This window comes from Dama dama, chromosome X (assembly GCF_033118175.1).
Source record: "Dama dama isolate Ldn47 chromosome X, ASM3311817v1, whole genome shotgun sequence".
In the NCBI taxonomy this organism is placed as follows: domain Eukaryota; kingdom Metazoa; phylum Chordata; class Mammalia; order Artiodactyla; family Cervidae; genus Dama; species Dama dama.
The window spans coordinates 91,796,962-91,815,899 of NC_083714.1; the positions used below are offsets into that span (position 1 = coordinate 91,796,962).

General features: G+C 37.7%; 1 protein-coding gene across 4 annotated transcripts in view; it reads right to left on the reverse strand.

Moving 5' to 3' along the window:
• EDA (ectodysplasin A) overlaps positions 1-18,938 on the reverse strand; it is a 363,445-nt gene that overhangs the window by 100,527 nt on the left and 243,980 nt on the right. For all 4 annotated transcript variants that reach the window (XM_061136568.1, XM_061136567.1, XM_061136566.1 and 1 more), the window contains exon 2: positions 15,074-15,179. In XM_061136568.1, the coding sequence (XP_060992551.1) occupies positions 15,074-15,179 (106 nt within the window). The remainder of the gene's footprint in view (positions 1-15,073; positions 15,180-18,938) is intronic.

Sequence of the window (18,938 nt, forward strand, 5' to 3'; positions counted from 1 at the left end):
AGAGGCGGTTGCCAGGACCTAGGGTAGAGGAAATGGTGGTGATGGTGTGTTGATCAAAGAGTACAAACTTTCAGTTAAGCAAGATGAGAAAGTTCTGGAGATCTAATACATAGCATGGTGACTGTAGTTAATAACACTGTATTGTATACTTGAAATTTGCTAAGTGACTAGATCTAAAGTGTTCTCACCACAAACACAAAAAAAGATAACTGTCAGGTGATGGAAATGTTAATTAGCTTGATTGTGGTAATTATTTCATAATGTATATGTAGGTCAATATATCACATTGTATAACTTAAATATATACAATTTTTATTTGGCAATTGTACTTTAATAAAGCTGGAAAACACCCAATTTGTATTCTTTTGACAAATACATGGGTTTCCCCACCTAATTAGCATAGGATGTTATTATATTATAAAAATATTGCTGTTGTATTTGGGCAATGGGTAGAAAAAGAACATATCAGCATATTTTATTTATTTAAAAAATTAATTTAATTTAAAAATTAAACTTTATTTTAAATTAGTAGTACATGTATATGCTTTAAAATGTTCAAGTGATACAGAAGCATGAAAATTAACTTTCTCTCCAGCCCCATCTTAAACACTCAGTTTTCTTCCCCAGAGCAACCAGAGACACAGATTTATCATAGCTTATTTAATCATTTCCTAAATAACAGACATTTAGGTTACTTCCAATCCTCTGCTATTACCAATAGTACAGTAAAAAGAACATCATAATTGATAAACAATTTTCCACATGTGAGTATATGTAGAACTAAAAGTAGAATTGCTGGATCAGATGCAGTTAGCATATGAATATATTTGCCATATGATTTATTCTTGACATTGATTCTGTGTTTGCCCATTGTCTTTTAGGATAGTTTCTATGTTCCTTAAAGTGAATGCCAAGGCTCTGCATGATCTGGCCCCATTGGGCAGCTCTTTTATTATCACTTCCCTTTTAGAAATTAATGGAAACCATACTAATTTCTTTTGGTTCTTCGAATATGCCAAGCTCCCCTTTACTCTAAGCCTTCCAACATGTATGTTCTCTCTGCCTGGTTTACCCTTCCCTCAAATCTTCACTAGGCAAACTCTTTAACATCAGTCAGGTTATAGCTCACATTATATACAGTCAGATGATACCCCCATTAAGAAACCTTCCCAGATCTTCCAGGTCTAGATCAGGTACTGATGTGTCCCATAGCACTCTGTGCTTGTCCTATAATACCACTTACCATACTACTAAAAAAAAACATCTCCCAGTGAGTTTGATGATGCTAGGGTCTTAGCTTGTTCACCACTAGGTCCCTAGTGTTCCAAACAGTGACCAATAAACATTTTATTCAATAACTACTTGATACTTAATAAACATTAATTGAATGAATGAATGAATGAACAAAAAGGAGTTTAGAATTTAGTAGTTCCTCACTTGTGAGACAGAAGAGGCCCTGAAGGTCAAGAAGCAGAATCTAGAGTAAGGTGAGGTTGCATTAAGTAATACACTACAGAGCCAACAGGAATCTTCTGCCTGTACGTCTGTATCTACTTATGATATTTTGAGGAGTCTTATACAAAAGAGAGCTGACAGTTCACCACTTAACCAACATATTAACCTTCTTAGACTTCACTTTTTGAAAACAAATATATGTTACTAATCCTTACTGAACCTCTTCATGGACACTAATGAAAAGACTCATTTGACCATCCAAACTGAAACCCTGAGTATTTAATCACTGAGACGTCATCTAATTGTCTAAAATTATCCTAGCTATTATCATTATATTATAGAAATCAGGAATAGTTAGGGGCAAATTATAACAATTAGACCATCTATTTTAGTACTTCAACATTTTTTTCTTACCCTAAAATACTCTGAGGGATATGATATAATCTCATCAGTAATAGTACTACCTCACTGTAGTTTTCTTAATGGGGTGCAAAGTGGTCAGAATTTTCAGGAGTGTGTCTACCTTGAACAGACTACTTAGATAATATTGAATCTCTTAAACCTGAGTTGAGAATCACTGATTCTAGTCTAACCTTTAGAAAAAGCTAATATCTGAGAAGTGAAATTAAGACTTAAAGTTCATTTCTAGCATAACTATTAGTGGCACAGCTGAGACTAAAATCCTGGCCTCCTGGCTTAGGGTTCATCATTTTCCCTAATACTGAGAAAAAAATAACTAGAAGGAATTTAAGAGAGTGAGGCAGACCAGAAATACCTTTTGAGAACCCCAGGTCATCTGGGCCCGTGACTTCATTTAGGCAAGTAAGATATTCCTCAAAGATACCTTACTTTTACAGAATTTTTCAAGTGGGAGCTGGATGTGTTCACAGTTTAACTTAAATGATGCTATATTGCTTATGTTTTTTATAATAAGTATTATTTTTGTAATTAAAAAATCTCATAAATATTTTAAAGCAGCCTAATATTTAACTGGGAATTCCCTGGTGGCTCAGATGGTAAAGAATCTGCCTATAGTGCAGGAGACCTGGGTTCGGTCCTTGGGTTGGGAAGATCCCCTGGAGAAGGAAATGTCTATCCACTCTAGTATTCTTGCCTGGAGAATTCCATGGATGGAGGAGCATGGCAGGCTATAGTCCATGGGATCACAAAGAGTCAGATAGGACTGAGTGACTAATACTTTCTTTCACTTAATATTTAACTAACCTCTATACCCAGTTCACTTTAGGACTTCAGTGCTAAGGACAGGAGTTTGGTAGCTGTACCAACTTCATCCCAGGTGGCACTAGTGGTAAAGAACACTGCTGCCAATGCAAGAGACTTAAGAGACTCTTAATCCTGGGTCAGGAAGATCCCCTGAAGGAGGGCATGATAACCCACTCCAGTATTCTTGCCTGGAGAATCCCACGGACAGAGGAGCCTAGTGGGTAACAGTCCATAGGATCCCATAGAGTTGGACACAACTGAAGCGACTTAGCCCACACACACCAACTTCAGAGCCTGGTACATCTTATAAGTAGTTGGTACTCTAAAAATGACTGTTAACTCAGTGTCAGTTTAAAAGCTTGTTGAGACAATTTATTGCAAGGCTAGTTCCATGAATGAAAATATAGCTTTAAAGTGCTATTTTGGAGTGTGACCAAGTTAAGATGTTTTATCTTACCTAATATCTTATTTGATAGTAATATAAAGCTACTTTCCAGACTATTGTGCTGTGGGGATTTAAGCTGTTGGCTTTCATGACCAGTAGGCAACCTTAGGGACTGTACATCTGAAATGAACAATCCTGTTCAAGTCTACACTCATGGTAAACTCTCAAAACCTTTAATTTTGTCTTGTAAAAAAGTCACTAAGACTCTATCAGATCTCAAAACAATTTTCATCTCTCTCATTTGATAATAGCACAGTGATAACTCACTAAAAGACAGTAAATACAAGAGCAACAGCATAATGAGTGAAGTCACTCAGTCATGTCTAACTCTTTGTGACCCCATGGACCATAGCCTGTCAGACTCCTCCGTCCATGGGATTTTCCAGGCAAGAATACTGGAGTGGTTTGCCATTTCCTTCTCCAGGGGATCTTCCTGACCCAGGGATCAAACCCAGGTTTCCCATGTTGCAGGCACACTCTTTACCATCTGAGCCACAAGGGAATCCCTATAAAAACTGGAGTGAGTTGCCATGCCCTCCTCCAGAGAATCTTACCAACCCAGGGATCGAAAGCCGGTCTCCCACAGTGCGGGTGGATTCTTTCTCATCTGAACCACCAGGGAAACCCCCAAATAAGCACTTAATCAGCAAGTAGTGAAAGTGAAAGTTGCTCAGTCATGATCGATTCTTTGTGACCCAGGCCAGAATACTGTAGTGGGTAGCCTTTCCCTTCTCCAGGGATCTTCCCAACTAAGGGATCGAACCCAGGTCTCCCACATTGCGGGTGGATTCTTTACCAGCTGAGCCACAAGGGAAGCCCAAGAATAGTAGAGTGGGTAGGCTATCCCTTCTCCAGCAGATCTTCCTGACGCAAGAATCCAAGCAGGGTCTCCTGCATTGCAGGTGGATTTTTTACCAAGTGAGATACTAGGGAAGTCCAGTACTTCCTGAGAGTGCTTCTTAATTCTAGCTAACATTTGTATAGGCAGAAGATATTCCTTTGAGATGATAGACTTTCATGTTGACCTGTAACAACTTAATGTCTTATTGCATTATTATTTTTAAGAAACAAAGGACAAAAGATATATTTCAACCTCATTTTCCCCCCTTTACTCCTTTATAACAACAACAACAACAACAACAACAAAACTAACCTTTTTCAGTCTATCCAAAGGTAAAGAAAGCTATGAAGAAGAGATATTGAAAAAAAGAGGCACATGTACACAACCAGCCAGCTGTGATATGGAAGTGTACAGATGTGATCATTTCAAGTGATGAGGTAGGCCATAGCTTGAGGATTGGAGTCTTCTTCCTATGGGCTTGGATAGTACAAAAGGAACAATCTGGCTGAAAGAGAGAACCTCTGTAGAAATTAGAATGGCTATTCATAAATTAATGATCATGAGTGCCTAAAATGCCTCAGACACCATGCTACTATATTCATTTCCTAGAGAGAATTTAGTAACAGTTGTTAAATTCTGAAGCATTTTGGCGTACATTAACACTTTTGATTGTTACAATGACTGCATGAGGTAAGCAAGCCTAATTACTCCCATTTTATAGCTAGGGAAACTGAGGCCCAGAGGGAGGTCACTCCTCTAAGATCTCATGGCTAATAATGCAGCACTAAATTAGGATCAGGATCCAGAAATTATGATTCAATCTAATACCTTTTCTATTATACAATGATGCACTTTTATTCTTATTCTCTTAGAAACATGGAGGGATGGCAGGTGTAGAGAAACATTAATATTGTGATTGATTTCTGAAAATGCTCCTTCAGAAAGAGAACAGTTGGTTTCACAGTAACATTTATAAAACATGGACACTACCTTTGTTGGAATTCTGGATTCATGTTATCCAATTCTAAGATCTCATGACCCTCTGAATATATTACACACTTTATTCTAACTAGAAAATTAAGTTCTCCAGATATCTGGAGTACCCTGAAAGAGATGATCAAGCAAGCAGACTAGACCTATTATTACTTCAGAAATATATCAAAAAGACAAATTTCAGCAAGAAATCCTGACACAAATTTTTGGAATTGTCATTACTCACAACACCTTCAATGAAGATACTGTACTTTTCTTGCAGAACAATGATGACTGAAAGGCCTTATATAATGACCAAAAATGAAATTAAAACTGATATCAATATCATACTGTCTTGATGACTGTAGCTTTGGAGTATAGCCTGAAGTCAGGAAGGTTGATTCCTCCAGTTCCATTCTTCTTTCTCAAGATTGCTTTGGCTTTCTGAGCTTTTTTGTGTTTCCATACAAACCATGAAAATATTTGTTCTAGTTCTGTGAAAAATACCATTGGTAGCTTGATAGGGACTGCATTCACACTACAGATTCTTTGGGCAGTATACTCATTTTCAGTATATTAATTCTTCCAATCCACAAACATGGTATATTTCTCCATCTATTTGTGTCATCTTTGATTTATTTCATCAGTGTTTTATAGTTTTTTATATATAGGTCTTTTGTTCCTTCAAGTAAATTTATTCCTAAGTATTTTATTTTTTTCATTGCAATGATGAATATGATTGTTTCCTTAATTTCTCTTTCTGTTTTCTCATTGTTAGTGTATAGGAATGCACGGGATTTCTGTGTATTAATTTATATCCTGCAACTTTACTATATTCACTGATGAGCTCTAGTAATTTTCTGGTGGTGTCTTTAGGGTTTTCTACATAGAGGATCATGTCATCTGCAAACAGTGAGAGTTTTACTACTTCTTTTCCAAATTGGATTCTGTTTATTTCTTTTTCATCTCTGATTGCTGTGGCTAGGACTTCCAAAACTATGTTGAATAGTAGTGGTGAGAGTGGGCACCCGTGTCTTGTTCCTAATTTTAGACTACACTACAAAATCCACAGTCATCAAAACAGTATGGTACTGGCACAAAGAGAAATATAGATCAATGGAACAAAATAGAAGAGATAAATCCATGCACCTATGGGCACCTTATCTTTGACAAAGGAGGCAAAAAAATACAACAGAGAAAAGACAATCACTTTAACAAGTGGTGCTGGGAAAACTGGTCAACCACTTGTAAAAAAATGAAACTAGAAAATTCTCTAACACCATACACAAAAATAAACTCAAAATGGATTAAAGGTCTAAATGTAAGATCAGAAAACTCTTAGAGGAAAACATAGGCAGAACACTCTCTGACATAAATCACAGCAATATCCTCTATGACCCACCTCCCAGAGTAATGGAAATAAAAACAAAGATAAACAAATGGGACCTAATTAAACTTAAAAGCTTTTGCACAACAAAGGAAACTATAAGCAAAGTGAAAAGGCAGCCTTCAGAATGGGAGAAAATAATAGCAAATGAAGCAACAGACAAAGGATTAATCTCAAAAATATACAAGCATCTCATGCAGCTCAATACCAGAAAAATAAACAACCCAATCAAAAAGTGGGCCAAAGAACTAAACAGACATTTCTCCAAAGAAGACACACAGATGGCTAACAAACACATGAAAAGATGTTCAACATCACTCATTATCAGAGAAATGCAAATCAAAACCACAATGAGGTACCATCTCACACCAGTTAGCATAACTGCCATCAAAAAGTCTACAAACAATAAATGCTGGAGAGGGTGTGGACAAAAGGGAACACTCTTATGCTCTGGTGGGAATGCAAACTAGTAAAGCCACTATGGAGACCAATGTGGAGATTCCTTAAAAAACTGGAAATAGAACTGCCATACAACCAAGCAATCCTAGTGCTGGACATACACACTGAGGAAACCAGAATTGAAAGAGACACGTGTACCCCAATGTTCACTGCAGCACTGTTTCCAATAGCTAGGGCATGAATGCAACCTAGATGTCCATCAGCAGATGAATGGATAAGGAAGTTGTGGTACATATACACAATGGAATATTACTCAGCTATAAAAAAGAATGCACTAGAGTCAGTTCTAATGAGGTGGATGAAACTGGATCCTATTACACAGAGTGAAGTAAGTCAGAAAGAAAAACACCAATACAGTATATTAATGCATATATATGGAATTTAGAAAGACGGTAACAACAACCCTATATGCAAGACAGCAAAAAATACACAGATGTAAAGAACAGACTGTTGGACTCTCTGGGAGAAGGCGAGGGTGGGATGATTTGAGGGGATAGCATTGAAACATGTTTATTACCATATGTTAAATAGATGACCAGTGCAAGTTTTATGCATGAAGCAGGACACTCAAAGCTGGTATTCTGGGACAACCCTGAGGGATGGGGTGGGGAGAGAGGTGGGAGTGGGTTCAAGATGGGGGGACACGTGTACACCTGTGGCTAATTCATGTCGATGTATGGCAAAAACCACCACAATATTGCAATTAGCCTCCAATTAAAATAAATTAATTAAAAAAAACCCGATGCCAAATAGTTTTGGCCAGCTCAAAACAGGAGTTGGAGTAAAAAAGTTTACGGTGAAGATGTAGTTAAAAAAAGAAGACTTCACTCATTTTCTCAGTCATAAAGTGCCAAGATTTATGCTGGAGGAGAACTAACCCTGTATTAGGGACTCTGGCTTCCTATTCAATGCATTCATTTATAGAGCAATCCAAAGGAAGAAAATGAGATGAATCTAATCTTTCCTTGAATGGTGGGTCAGAAAGATTGGATGTAACCTCTGATATGTTTTTAATGCAAGATAGACTATGTGTTATGGTTACCAAAGGGGAAAGATGGAGGGGAGGGATAAATTAGGAATTTGGGAGTAACACATACACAGTACTACATATAAAATAGATAAGCAACAAGGACTTACTGTATAGCACAGGGAACTATACTGAATATTTTGTAATAACCTATATGGAAAAAGAATCTGGAAAAGATATGTAAATATATATATCTGTGTGTTATATATTCTATGTATATTATAACTGAATTCCTTTGCTGTACACCTGAAACTAACACACTATAAATCAACTACGATTCAATAAAAATAAATTGAAAAAAGATAGACTATGTTTATGTTATGCTCCTAAGCAACTCGTTTAGTTGTCTGGTGAGAAAAGGAAAACAGTATGATTTATTTTGGTGAACCTATGCAGGCTTCTATGTCCCTTGCTTTTCTTAAGTGTGAACAAACAATTTGTTAACACTTATTTTCTCCCATAGGGATTAGTGAAGATCATCCAGCTTAATCCCATAAATTCCTAGACAGAAAAAATCTAGACTCCTTCCAACCCCTGCCCATTTGTGTATTTGGTCATTCATTTAACAAATGTTTCCAAGCCTTCTACATACTGTGTAAGGTAAAACCCCAGGACTCACCGTCACCACCCTACTTTGCTTCATTTTTACCTGTTGCCAATAAATGTATCTGCTCCCTCTTTAAAATATAAGTTTCTATGAGGGTATACTCATCTTTATACTTCGGATAGGGCCTAGAAGTCTTGTTAAATAACAATAAAATAAAGTTGAGAAGTGAAATTAAAGGATAGTAACAGATCAAAAAATTAAAAAATTATACAAGGGATTAGAATTGATTTTCCTGCTCTCTTTTTAAACTTGTCTCTATTTTTGACCTCTGAAAAATGTTTTCTTCCTGAAATCCCTATTACGCTCTTAAATGTTCAAGGAAGATGACTTTCTTTTGATACATGTCATGCAAACCTGAGCTGCATAGCTAAATTTTTATTATAATATATTAAGTAACTCATGAATTTAGAAACAACACCTAATGGGCTTTTTTTTTTTTTTTCCTTAACTCACACCTGCTCCAATTTATCTATCCCATCTGACCTCTTACTGTGTTCACAAGGTTATACACTGACTCACATTTTCAATGAGAAGTGCTTTATTTTTATGAAACAGAGTCAGCTCGTTGTCTCGAGACACTTTATCTTGATATACAATGGAGACCTATATATCCAGCTACCTCTTTAACATATATACTTGGTGTCTACTAGACATTTCAAACTTAGCACGCCTAACTGAATTCTTAATTCCTTCCTTACACCCCTTTACCCTCCTATTCTTCTGTTTTCCCCATCTCAGAAATGGCAACTCTATAAGTCTGCTTCCATAGGTTCAAAACTGTGGGGTCATCTTTGGCTCTGATCTTTCATACAACTTTCCTAGTGAACCTCCAGTCCTGTCAGCTATTCCATCAAAGATTTGTCTACAATCTGACTACTCCTCCCCACCTGCACTGACTGCCTCCATCTTTGTCTAAACCATTGTCATTTCACCTGGATTATTGTTACATTCCCCTACATGACTTCCTGCTTCAGTCCTTTCTGCAGCAGCAAGAGGGATTCTGTAACAACATAAGTCAGATCCTGTTACTCCTCTGCTCAAAATACCTCAATGGTTCCCCATCTGGTGCAGGCATAGAGGTCAGAGTCCTTACCTTGGCCCATAACAAGGCTCTAGATTTGACTTCACCCCCTGACCTCATCTCCTTCCCTCTTGCTCTTTCTTGCTCACTCTATTCCCAGCCACACTGATCTTTCTGGAACATTTCAAGCATTCTTATCCTGTAGAGCATTTCTATGTACTGCTTACCTTCTCCACTCAAAATCCAGATATTCACATGGCTAACACTTTCATTTCATTCAGTTCTCTTCTCAAATGTTTCCTTATAAGAGGATCTTGCCTGATCCCCTTACAAAACAATTCATCACACTCTCTCCTTCTTGCCCTGCTATATTTTTCTCTAAAACACTTATCACCACCAATTCTGTTCCTTATCAGTCTTGATACACTGGAAGGTAAGCTTTCTGAGGGCAACAAGAAATATTTATAGAGAGTCTATTATGTCCTTTCCCGGACAATGAGGATGTAAAATTAAATAAATACCAATATCCTTATGGCATCTTCATAGTAGTATTATAGAAACTGCTGTATTTTCTCAGTAAATATTCGATGAATGTTTTGAATAAATATAACATATACTGAGCAGAATAATAGGAATGGAGATTTGGATTGGCTTGTCACATTTTAACTCACTGGGGCACACACCGCATCTAAATAAATGGTTCTATAGCGTGTCAGGTGCAAGGTTGGAAAACTAATCAAATCCCAGAACCCCCAAGCATTTTATACTCCTAACTCTAAGGAGCTATTGTATTCCTTCCAGCTATACTATTTGGGGGACTGGAATGCAAAAGAAGGAAATCAAGAGATACCTGGAGTAACAGGCAACTTTGGCCTTGGAATACAAAATGAAGCAGGGAAAAGGCTAAGAGAGTTTTGCCAAGAGAACACACTGGTCATAGCAAACACCCTCTTCCAACAACACAAGAGAAGACTCTACACATGGACATCACCAGATGCTCAATAGCAAAATCAGATTGATTATATTCTTTACAGTGAAAGATGGAGAAGCTCTATACAGTCAGCAAAAACAAGAACTGGAGCTGACTGTGGCTTAGATCATGGGCTCCTTATTGAAATATTCAGACTTAAATTTAAGAAAGTAGGGAAAACCACTAGACCATTCAGGTATGACCTAAATCAAATTCCTTACGATTATACAGTGGGAGTGAGAAATAGATTTAAACGATTAGATCTGATAGAGACAGTGCCTGAAGAACTATGAACAGAGGTTTGTGACACTGTACAGGAGGCAGTGATCAAGAGCATTCCCAAGAAAAAGACATGGAAAAGGGCAAAATGATTGTCTGAGGAGGCCTTACAAATAGCTGAGAAAAGAAGAGAAGTGAAAGGCAAAGGAGAAAAGGAAAGATATACCCATCTGAATGCAGATTTCTAAAGAATAGCAAGGAGAGATAAGAAAGCCTCCCTCAGTGATCAGTGCAAAGAAACAGAGGAAAACAATGAAATGTGAAACACTAGAGATCTCTTCAAGAAAATTAGAGATACCAAGGGAACATTTCATACAAAGATGAGCACAATAAAGGAGAGAAATGGTATGGACCTAACAGAGGCAGAAGATATTAAGAAGAGGTGGCAAGAATACACAGAAGAACTGTACAAAGAAGATCTTCATGACCCAGATAACCACAATGGTATGATCACTCACCTAGAGCCAGACATCCTGGAATGTGAAGTCAAGTGGGCCTTAGGAAGCATCACTACAAACCAAGTTAGTGGAGGTAATGGAACTCCAGTTGAGCTATTTCAAATCTTAAAGGTGATGCTGTGAAAGTGCTACACTCAATATGCCAGCAAATTTGGAAAACTCAGCTGTCGCCACAGCACTGGAAAAAGTCAGTTTTCATTCCAATCCCAAAGAAAGGCAATGTCAAAGAATGTTCACACTACCACACATTTGCATTCATCTCACATGCTAGTGAAGTAATACTCAACCAAGCCAGGCTTCAACAGTACGTGAACTATGAACTTCCAGATGTTCAAGCTGGATTTAGAAAAGGCAGAGGAACCAGAGATCAAATTTCCAACATCTGTTAAATCATCAAAAAGCAAGAGCATACCAGAAAAACATCTACTTCTTCTTTATTGATTACACCAAGGCTTTGACTGTGTAGATCACAACAAATTGTGGAAAATTCTTCAAGAGATGGGAATAGCAGACCAATTTACCTGCCTCGTGAGAAATCTGTATGCAGGTTAAGAAGCAACATTTTGAACTGGACATGGAACAATAGACTGGTTCCAAATTGGGAAAGGAGTACGTCAAGGCTGTATAATATCACCCTGCTTATTTAACTTATATGCAGAGTACATCATGTGAAATGCCAGGCTGGATGAAGAACAAGCTGGAATCTAGATTGCCGGGAGAAATATCAATAAGCTCAGATATGCAGATGACACCACCCTTATGGCAGAAAGTGAAGAAGAACTAAAGAGCCTCTTGATGAAAGTGGATGAGGAGAGTGAAAAATCTGGCTTAAAACTCAACATTCAAAAAACTAAGATCATGCCATCTGGTCCCATCACTTCATGGCAAATAGATGGGGAAACAATGGAAACAGTGAGAGACTTTATTTTTTTTGGGGCTCCAAAATCACTGCAGATGGTGTCTGAAGCCATGAAATTAAAAGACTTGCCCCTTGGAAGAAAAGCTATGATAAACCTAGACAGCATATTAGAAAGCAGAGACATTTCTTTGCCAACAAAGGTCCATCTAGTTAAAGCTATGGTTTTTCCAGTAGTCATGTATGGATGTGAGAGTTCGACTACAAAGAAAGCTGAACACCAAAGAATTGATGTTTTTGAACTGTGGTGTTGGAAAAGACTCTTGAGAGTCACTTGGACTGCAAGGAGATCAAACCAGTCAATCTTGAGGGAAATCGGTCCTGAATTTTAACTGGAAATACGGATGCTGAAGCTGAAACTGCAATCCTTTGGCCACCTGATGAGAAGAACTGAGTCCTTGGAAAAGACCCTGATGCTGGGAAAGACTGAAGGCAGGAGGAGAGGATGACAGAGGATGAAATGGTTTGATGGCATCATGGACTCAATGGACTTGAGTTTGAGCAAGCTCCGGGAGTTGGTGATAGACAGCAGCCTGATATGCTGCAGCCCATGGCGTCGCAAAGAGTCAGACACGACCGAGCAACTGAACTGAACTGAGGTACAACTGAATACAATTTAGAAGTGAACTGAATCTGTTTAAAGAAAATATCTGCTCGTGTTGATGTGTGGTAGAGGCCAATAAAATATTGTAGAGCACTTGTCCTCCAATAATTGTATTTTGTTCTTTACTTCTCAATATTATACTAATATAACCTTTGAAGATTAAAAATATAATATATATCAGAAATTGCACAAGAAGTTTGATGTAGGCACAAAATGAGTAGCATGTAGTGACTGATGAGAGTATGAGATCAGGAGGAAATTAGACAAGAAGTGCTAAAAATTAATAACAGAGACTTTGTCCTTCAACAGATGGAAAAACTATTTTGTTTCAAAACATAATAAAGACTTTAAAGAAGATCAGTAGCAGAGATGCTGGTGCCCAGATCCAGATAAAGTGGTTTGGGAGAGAGGAGGAAGTTGCCTTCTTTATGAGAAAACTTGGAAAGTCAGATGTAGAGGTAAAGTTTAAAAGCCACTGGACTTTAAAAGCCTCTGTGGAGAGGAAGGGAAGACCATGCCCACTACAGAAAGTGATATTGTTCTTACCACCTCTCTTCTCTCTTCTGTAGCAATCAGGGAATATGAAAGATTTGGTGGTACTGGGAGTGGTTCAGAGGAAGAGTTGAAGGTGGAAAAATCTACATACATCACAGAATAAGAGCGACTTATACTTTCCAAAGACTTCCAGGAAACTGGAGAAAAACAGATGTCAATAATGGGTGCCTATTACTTCATGGACCACATTTCCTAGGCTCAAACTTGGTCATTAATTATATATTAAATATCTGCTCTAGAGAACGGTCCCACTGGTTCAGTTCTCAGTTGAAGGGCTCAAAGCTGTTGCCACCTCCATTGACTAGAAACACCTGTGTGTGTGTGTTTGCGAATGTGTGTGTGTGTGTGTATTCTGTTGCTCAGTTGTTTTTGACTCTTCATGTCCCTTTGGACTATAGCCCACCAGGCTCCTCTGTCCATGGGGTTTCTCAGGCAAGAATGCTGGAGTGGGTTGCCATTTCCTCCTCCAGGGGATCTTTCCAACCCTGCATTTAAATCTGCGTCTCCTGCATTGTAGGGTGATTCTTTACCCCTGAGCCTTCAGTGGTGCTGAAGAAACACCTTACTTACCTTATTTCTGACTCTTGTCTTTATTACAGGTTGTTGTTCTGAGCTCTTTTTCAGACTTCATCCAGCTTTACCTCTTCTTATCCCAACTGACAAACTTTTGGCCCCATTGCATCAATTGCTCATGCCATCTAGAACTGCTTCCATCATTGTACCCTTTTTACACTGACAAATGTCAGCTTTAAAAAAATCTCATTTTCACTTTCATAAAGTCATATTGCTTTGTAACCCCCTAGAACATATATCTTTGGAAGATTCAGTCAGACATGTGCTGTCTTTGAATCTAGATGGCTTTACAATAGCCCTGAGCTATGCATTCTACAAACTCATATGCCAAAGAGGTAGCATTCTATCAATTGATAGAAAGATGTAAAAATAGATCAATTCAAAGACCCTGTCCAGGAACTAGCTCAACATTTTGTTATGCCCCACAAAACGCATTGCTAGTTAACTTGAAGCTGTTTCACCTTCAATATGGATGGTTTTCATGCCAAATCATAACTTAGCTATTGGGGCAATCGACATCATTGACTTATATTGCAAACACCAACAACTTGCTAGGTATTAGGCTGGATTTTGGAACTTTACAAAGAGAAATGAATTTCTGTAGTCGAGGAACTTACAGATGAATTCTAGAGGCCTGGTGGTGGTGGTTTAGTCGCTAAGTCGTGTCTGACTCTTATGACCCCATGAACTGTAGCCTTCCAGGCTCATCTGTCCATGGGATTCTCTAGGCAAGAATACTGGAGTTGGTTGCCATTTCCTTCTCCAGGGGGATCTTCCTGACCCAGGGATTGAACCTGGGTCTCCTGCATTGCAGGAAGATTCTTTACTGACTGTGCTATGAGGGAAGCCCCAGAGGCATGGTAGCTGATACCAATGAAGACATAATTATCACTGGATTTAACATATCATGTAAGTGCTACCATGGCACAATACTCTGTCAATTTCAAGAATAGGACTGAATCCTCTTGATGGTCTTAGTAAATATAGGATGTCCCTAGGAGAGATGAGGTCTTTACGGAGGGTGATCTTGAGGGTTACAAATGCCATCATGGTTCACAGATACACTGTGAAAGGACTAAAGGTATCTGGGGTTGGAGGAGGGAGGATCTTTGTATAGGCACCTAAGAGTAGATTAGGTAGGTTAGGCAGTTTAGGCTGGAAAAATCTTCTGCAGCCTTGAGTCTATGGATAATATATGAGATGGTGACGCATACTTGAAAATGTAGTTTTTAGAATGGTATAGTTTGATATGTGATAAAGGATCACCCAAGCAGACTTACCATCTGCTCCTTCACTGCTTTTGCTTCTTTTATTGCGGCGAACACGCCTACTTTCCTCTTCAGAGTATGACTTTTCTTTAGGGATGAAGAAATTCACAAGGGCCATCTGAAAAATAACGAGTAGATAAGTTAAAGGTTGACCCAGTCAACTATTTTTGTTGTGGTTTAGTTACTAAGTCATATCCAACTCTTTTGCAACCCATGGACTGCAGCCCACCAGGCTCCTCTGTCCATGGAACTTTCCTGGCAAGAATAGTGGAATGGGTTGCCATTTCCTTCTCCAGGGGATCTTCCCGACCCAGGAAGATCCAATCCATGTCTCTTGCATTGGCAGGTAAATACTTTACCACTGAGCCACCAGGGAAGCCCCAGTCAACAATAGCCAACAGAAAAAAACTGGCTTTCTGTAGACAGTCTTGCCTTCACTTTAAATTCAGAGTGTCTAAGATGAATAGATAAAGGTGTGGTACACACATATATATATATGTATATACATATATAGATATGGAATGGAATATACAATGGAGTATTAGTCATAAAAAAGAATGAAACATTGCCATTTGCAGAAACAAGGATGGACCTAGAGATTATCATATTAAGTGAAGTAAGACAAAGACAAAATCATATGATATGCTAATATGTGGAATCTTAAAAACAGATACAAATGAGCTTATTTACAAAGCAGAACTAGAACCACAGATATAGAAAACAAACTTATGGTTAAGAAAGGGGAAAGAGGGGGAGGGATAAATTGGGAGTTTGGGATTAATGTATACTCACTACTATATATAGAATAGATAACAAGGACCTACTATATAGCACAATGAACTATAAATATTTTGTAATAACCTGTAAGTGAAAAACCTTGAACTATATATATATATTTTCATCTGAACTGTGCTGTACATCTGAAACGAACACAACATTGTAAATCAACTATACTTCAATAAAAAAATATTCAGTGTCTAAAGTCTAAGCTTACCCTCCCTTCTGCTGTACAAATTCTTTCATTTTTGATACCATTATTATTTTAATAACGTAGGCACGAAATTTTGGTTAATATCTTCTGCCCCTCTGTCATCTGCCCCAAATATCCAATGGGTCAATCCTACCAGTCAGTATAGTTCTAGGGTTCAGAGATCCCGGTCATAGATTCCTAATTTCCCTCACATACTACTGATGTCTTCCCAGAACTAGACTTCAGCTTGTTACTCCTTCTTGGATTGCATTATTATACACCCATTACTTTTCCACATTCCTATCTATGCTGAACTTTTGGTTTGTTCCCAGAATGCTATGCATCCAATTACGATTGGATGGTATCGTTTATGTTAACACTATTTTGGGAGTTAGTAATAACAAAGTGCACAGTTATTTTCTCCCTTTCTTACTACAACAGAACTCCTATAGAATTTGTGGCCTATAAGATTCATTACAGTACTTGATCCTCTACTGTCTTATGATGATCTCTTATAATAATACAATGTATTTCATATGTGAACAGGCCTGGTATCACTAATGATAATCACAGCTTAAATATGTACTTGACTGAATTAAATCATAATTTTTCAGCATGAGTGCTTATTTGTGGCGAAAGAAAATGTGCTTGAAGAAAACAGTGGACCAAGTATTAGAAAATAGGATTGAAAGTGATTCCAAACCCAACTCTACCACTTATAGCTGTGTAAATTTGGGCAAGGTCCTTAAGTTTTAATTTCCTCATTTATAAATAGGGGGAATAGTTGTACTTTGTCCATTAAGTAGTTATTGTGTTAGCAAGTACACAGCATGTAATATGCATTTAATAAATGAGAGATATTATTTTAATTGAAATTAATATTAAAATAGACTTGTTAGATAGTTTAGAGGCTAAAACGAAGAAATGAATCTATATTTTCATCCTAGTGTTGGTTGAAAAAATAAACAATTCCAGAATGTCATGTCTGCTGCATCTTTGATTAATTGGAAAAAAGATGTGTAGAACTCAAGAAAGCCTTAACATTCTATACAAACTTTCTTCAAAAACATGTGATTTACTGTTTACGTAGAAAAACTACAGCCAATAGCCTTAATATACAAGATTAGTGTTTTGCAGAATATATACATGTATTAAATACACAATTGGTAAATGAATGTACAGGCAATCAGCAACTTGCCTTAGGGTTTATTTAAAAATATTTAGGTTGAATCATATGAAATTGCCATTTTTGTATGTCAAAAATGGTTAAAGATCAGCAATTACACATAGTTCAACTGAGCAGTGTTTTTGTTGCTTCTTTCTTGATGTTCAGTCACTAAGTTGTGTCCGACTCTTTGCAACCCCATGAACTGCAGCACACCAGGCTTCCCTGTGCTTCACTGTCTCCTGGAGTTTGCTCAAACTCACGTCCATTGAGTCAGTGATGCCATCCAATCATCTCATCCTCTATTGCCCCCTTCTCACTTGTCTGGAATGTAAAATGCACTTTCTTGTAGAATCAACATAATAAAGTCTAGCTAGGTTTCCAGATAAAGCCAATATAAAGTTACTTAACCCACAACATAAATCAGTTCAGTTCAGTTCAGTTCAGTTCAGTAGCTCAGCTGTGTCCGACTCTTTGCGACCCCATGGACTGCAGCACGCCATGCTTCCTTGTCCATCACCAATTCCCCAGAGTTTACTCAAACTCATGTCCATTGAGCCGGTGATGCCAACAGAAATAATTTATCACAATAATAATGATACAATCCCAAACTGTTATTTACATTAAAATCTCAATTATTTTAGTGTAGAACAAGTAATTATAGATATAAGAGTGTTCTTAATAACTTTGAGTGCTGAAACTCCAACTATTTTGACCAGAAATTAGGCTACAATATGATTTAACTCAGTGTTTACTGAAAATGTAGAAAACTATTTGCCTGTACATTAAATGGCACCAGCCCACTATGGTTTTGAGTGTTTTTTTTTTTAAACTTACAATTACATTACAGAATGATATATGCTTTGTTAAGTAAAGAGAAGCATTAAGTTCTCTGGGAGCAAGAGGAAAAGTATATAATACAGACTGGGAGTGCACAAGGCTTCTTGCAGGAGGTGCTACTTCTATGAATCCTGTAGGATATTGAGAATTTAGTGAGGAATGGGAAAATGAAAAGGCATTCCGGGCAAAAGGACCATTGTGCTTCAAGGTTCAGAGGAAAGAGAGAAAAGCTATTTTTGGAAATAAAAGTAGCTTAATATAAGTGGTAGGAGGTGGGAAGAAATGGTAAGGAATGAGGCAAGAGATATTAAACAAAGACCAGATAATGTTAAGGAATTAAAATTTTATCCTATAGCAGGGAGATCCTCGGAAGAATTTTTCCTTTTGCAAATTTTGTACTTTTATTCAAGTTTTAGCTATAATTTATAATCAATTAAGGGGCTTCCGGGGTGGGGCTAGTGGTAAAGAATCTGCCTGCCAATGCAGGAGACCAAGAGATGTGGGTTCAATCCCTGGGTTGGGAATACCCCCTAGAGAAGGAAATTGCAGCACACTCCAGTATTCATGCCTGAAAAATTCCATGGACAGAGGAGCCTGGTGGGCTACAGTCCATGGGGCCTCAGAGTCAGACATGACTCAGTGACTGAGCACACAAACATACAATAAAGTGCACATATTTTAAGCATACAGTCTGAAAAATACACACATTTGTAACCACCATTGAAATCAAGATATGGAACATTTCCATCACCCCAGAATTTCCCCTTGTGTCCCTTCTAATCATTCTTCAGTGCTACCCCAAACCCAGGAACCACTGTTCTATCACCATACCTTAGTTTTTCCCATTCTAAAAGTTTAGATAAATGGAATCATAAACATGATTATATGATTTTGTGTTGCTT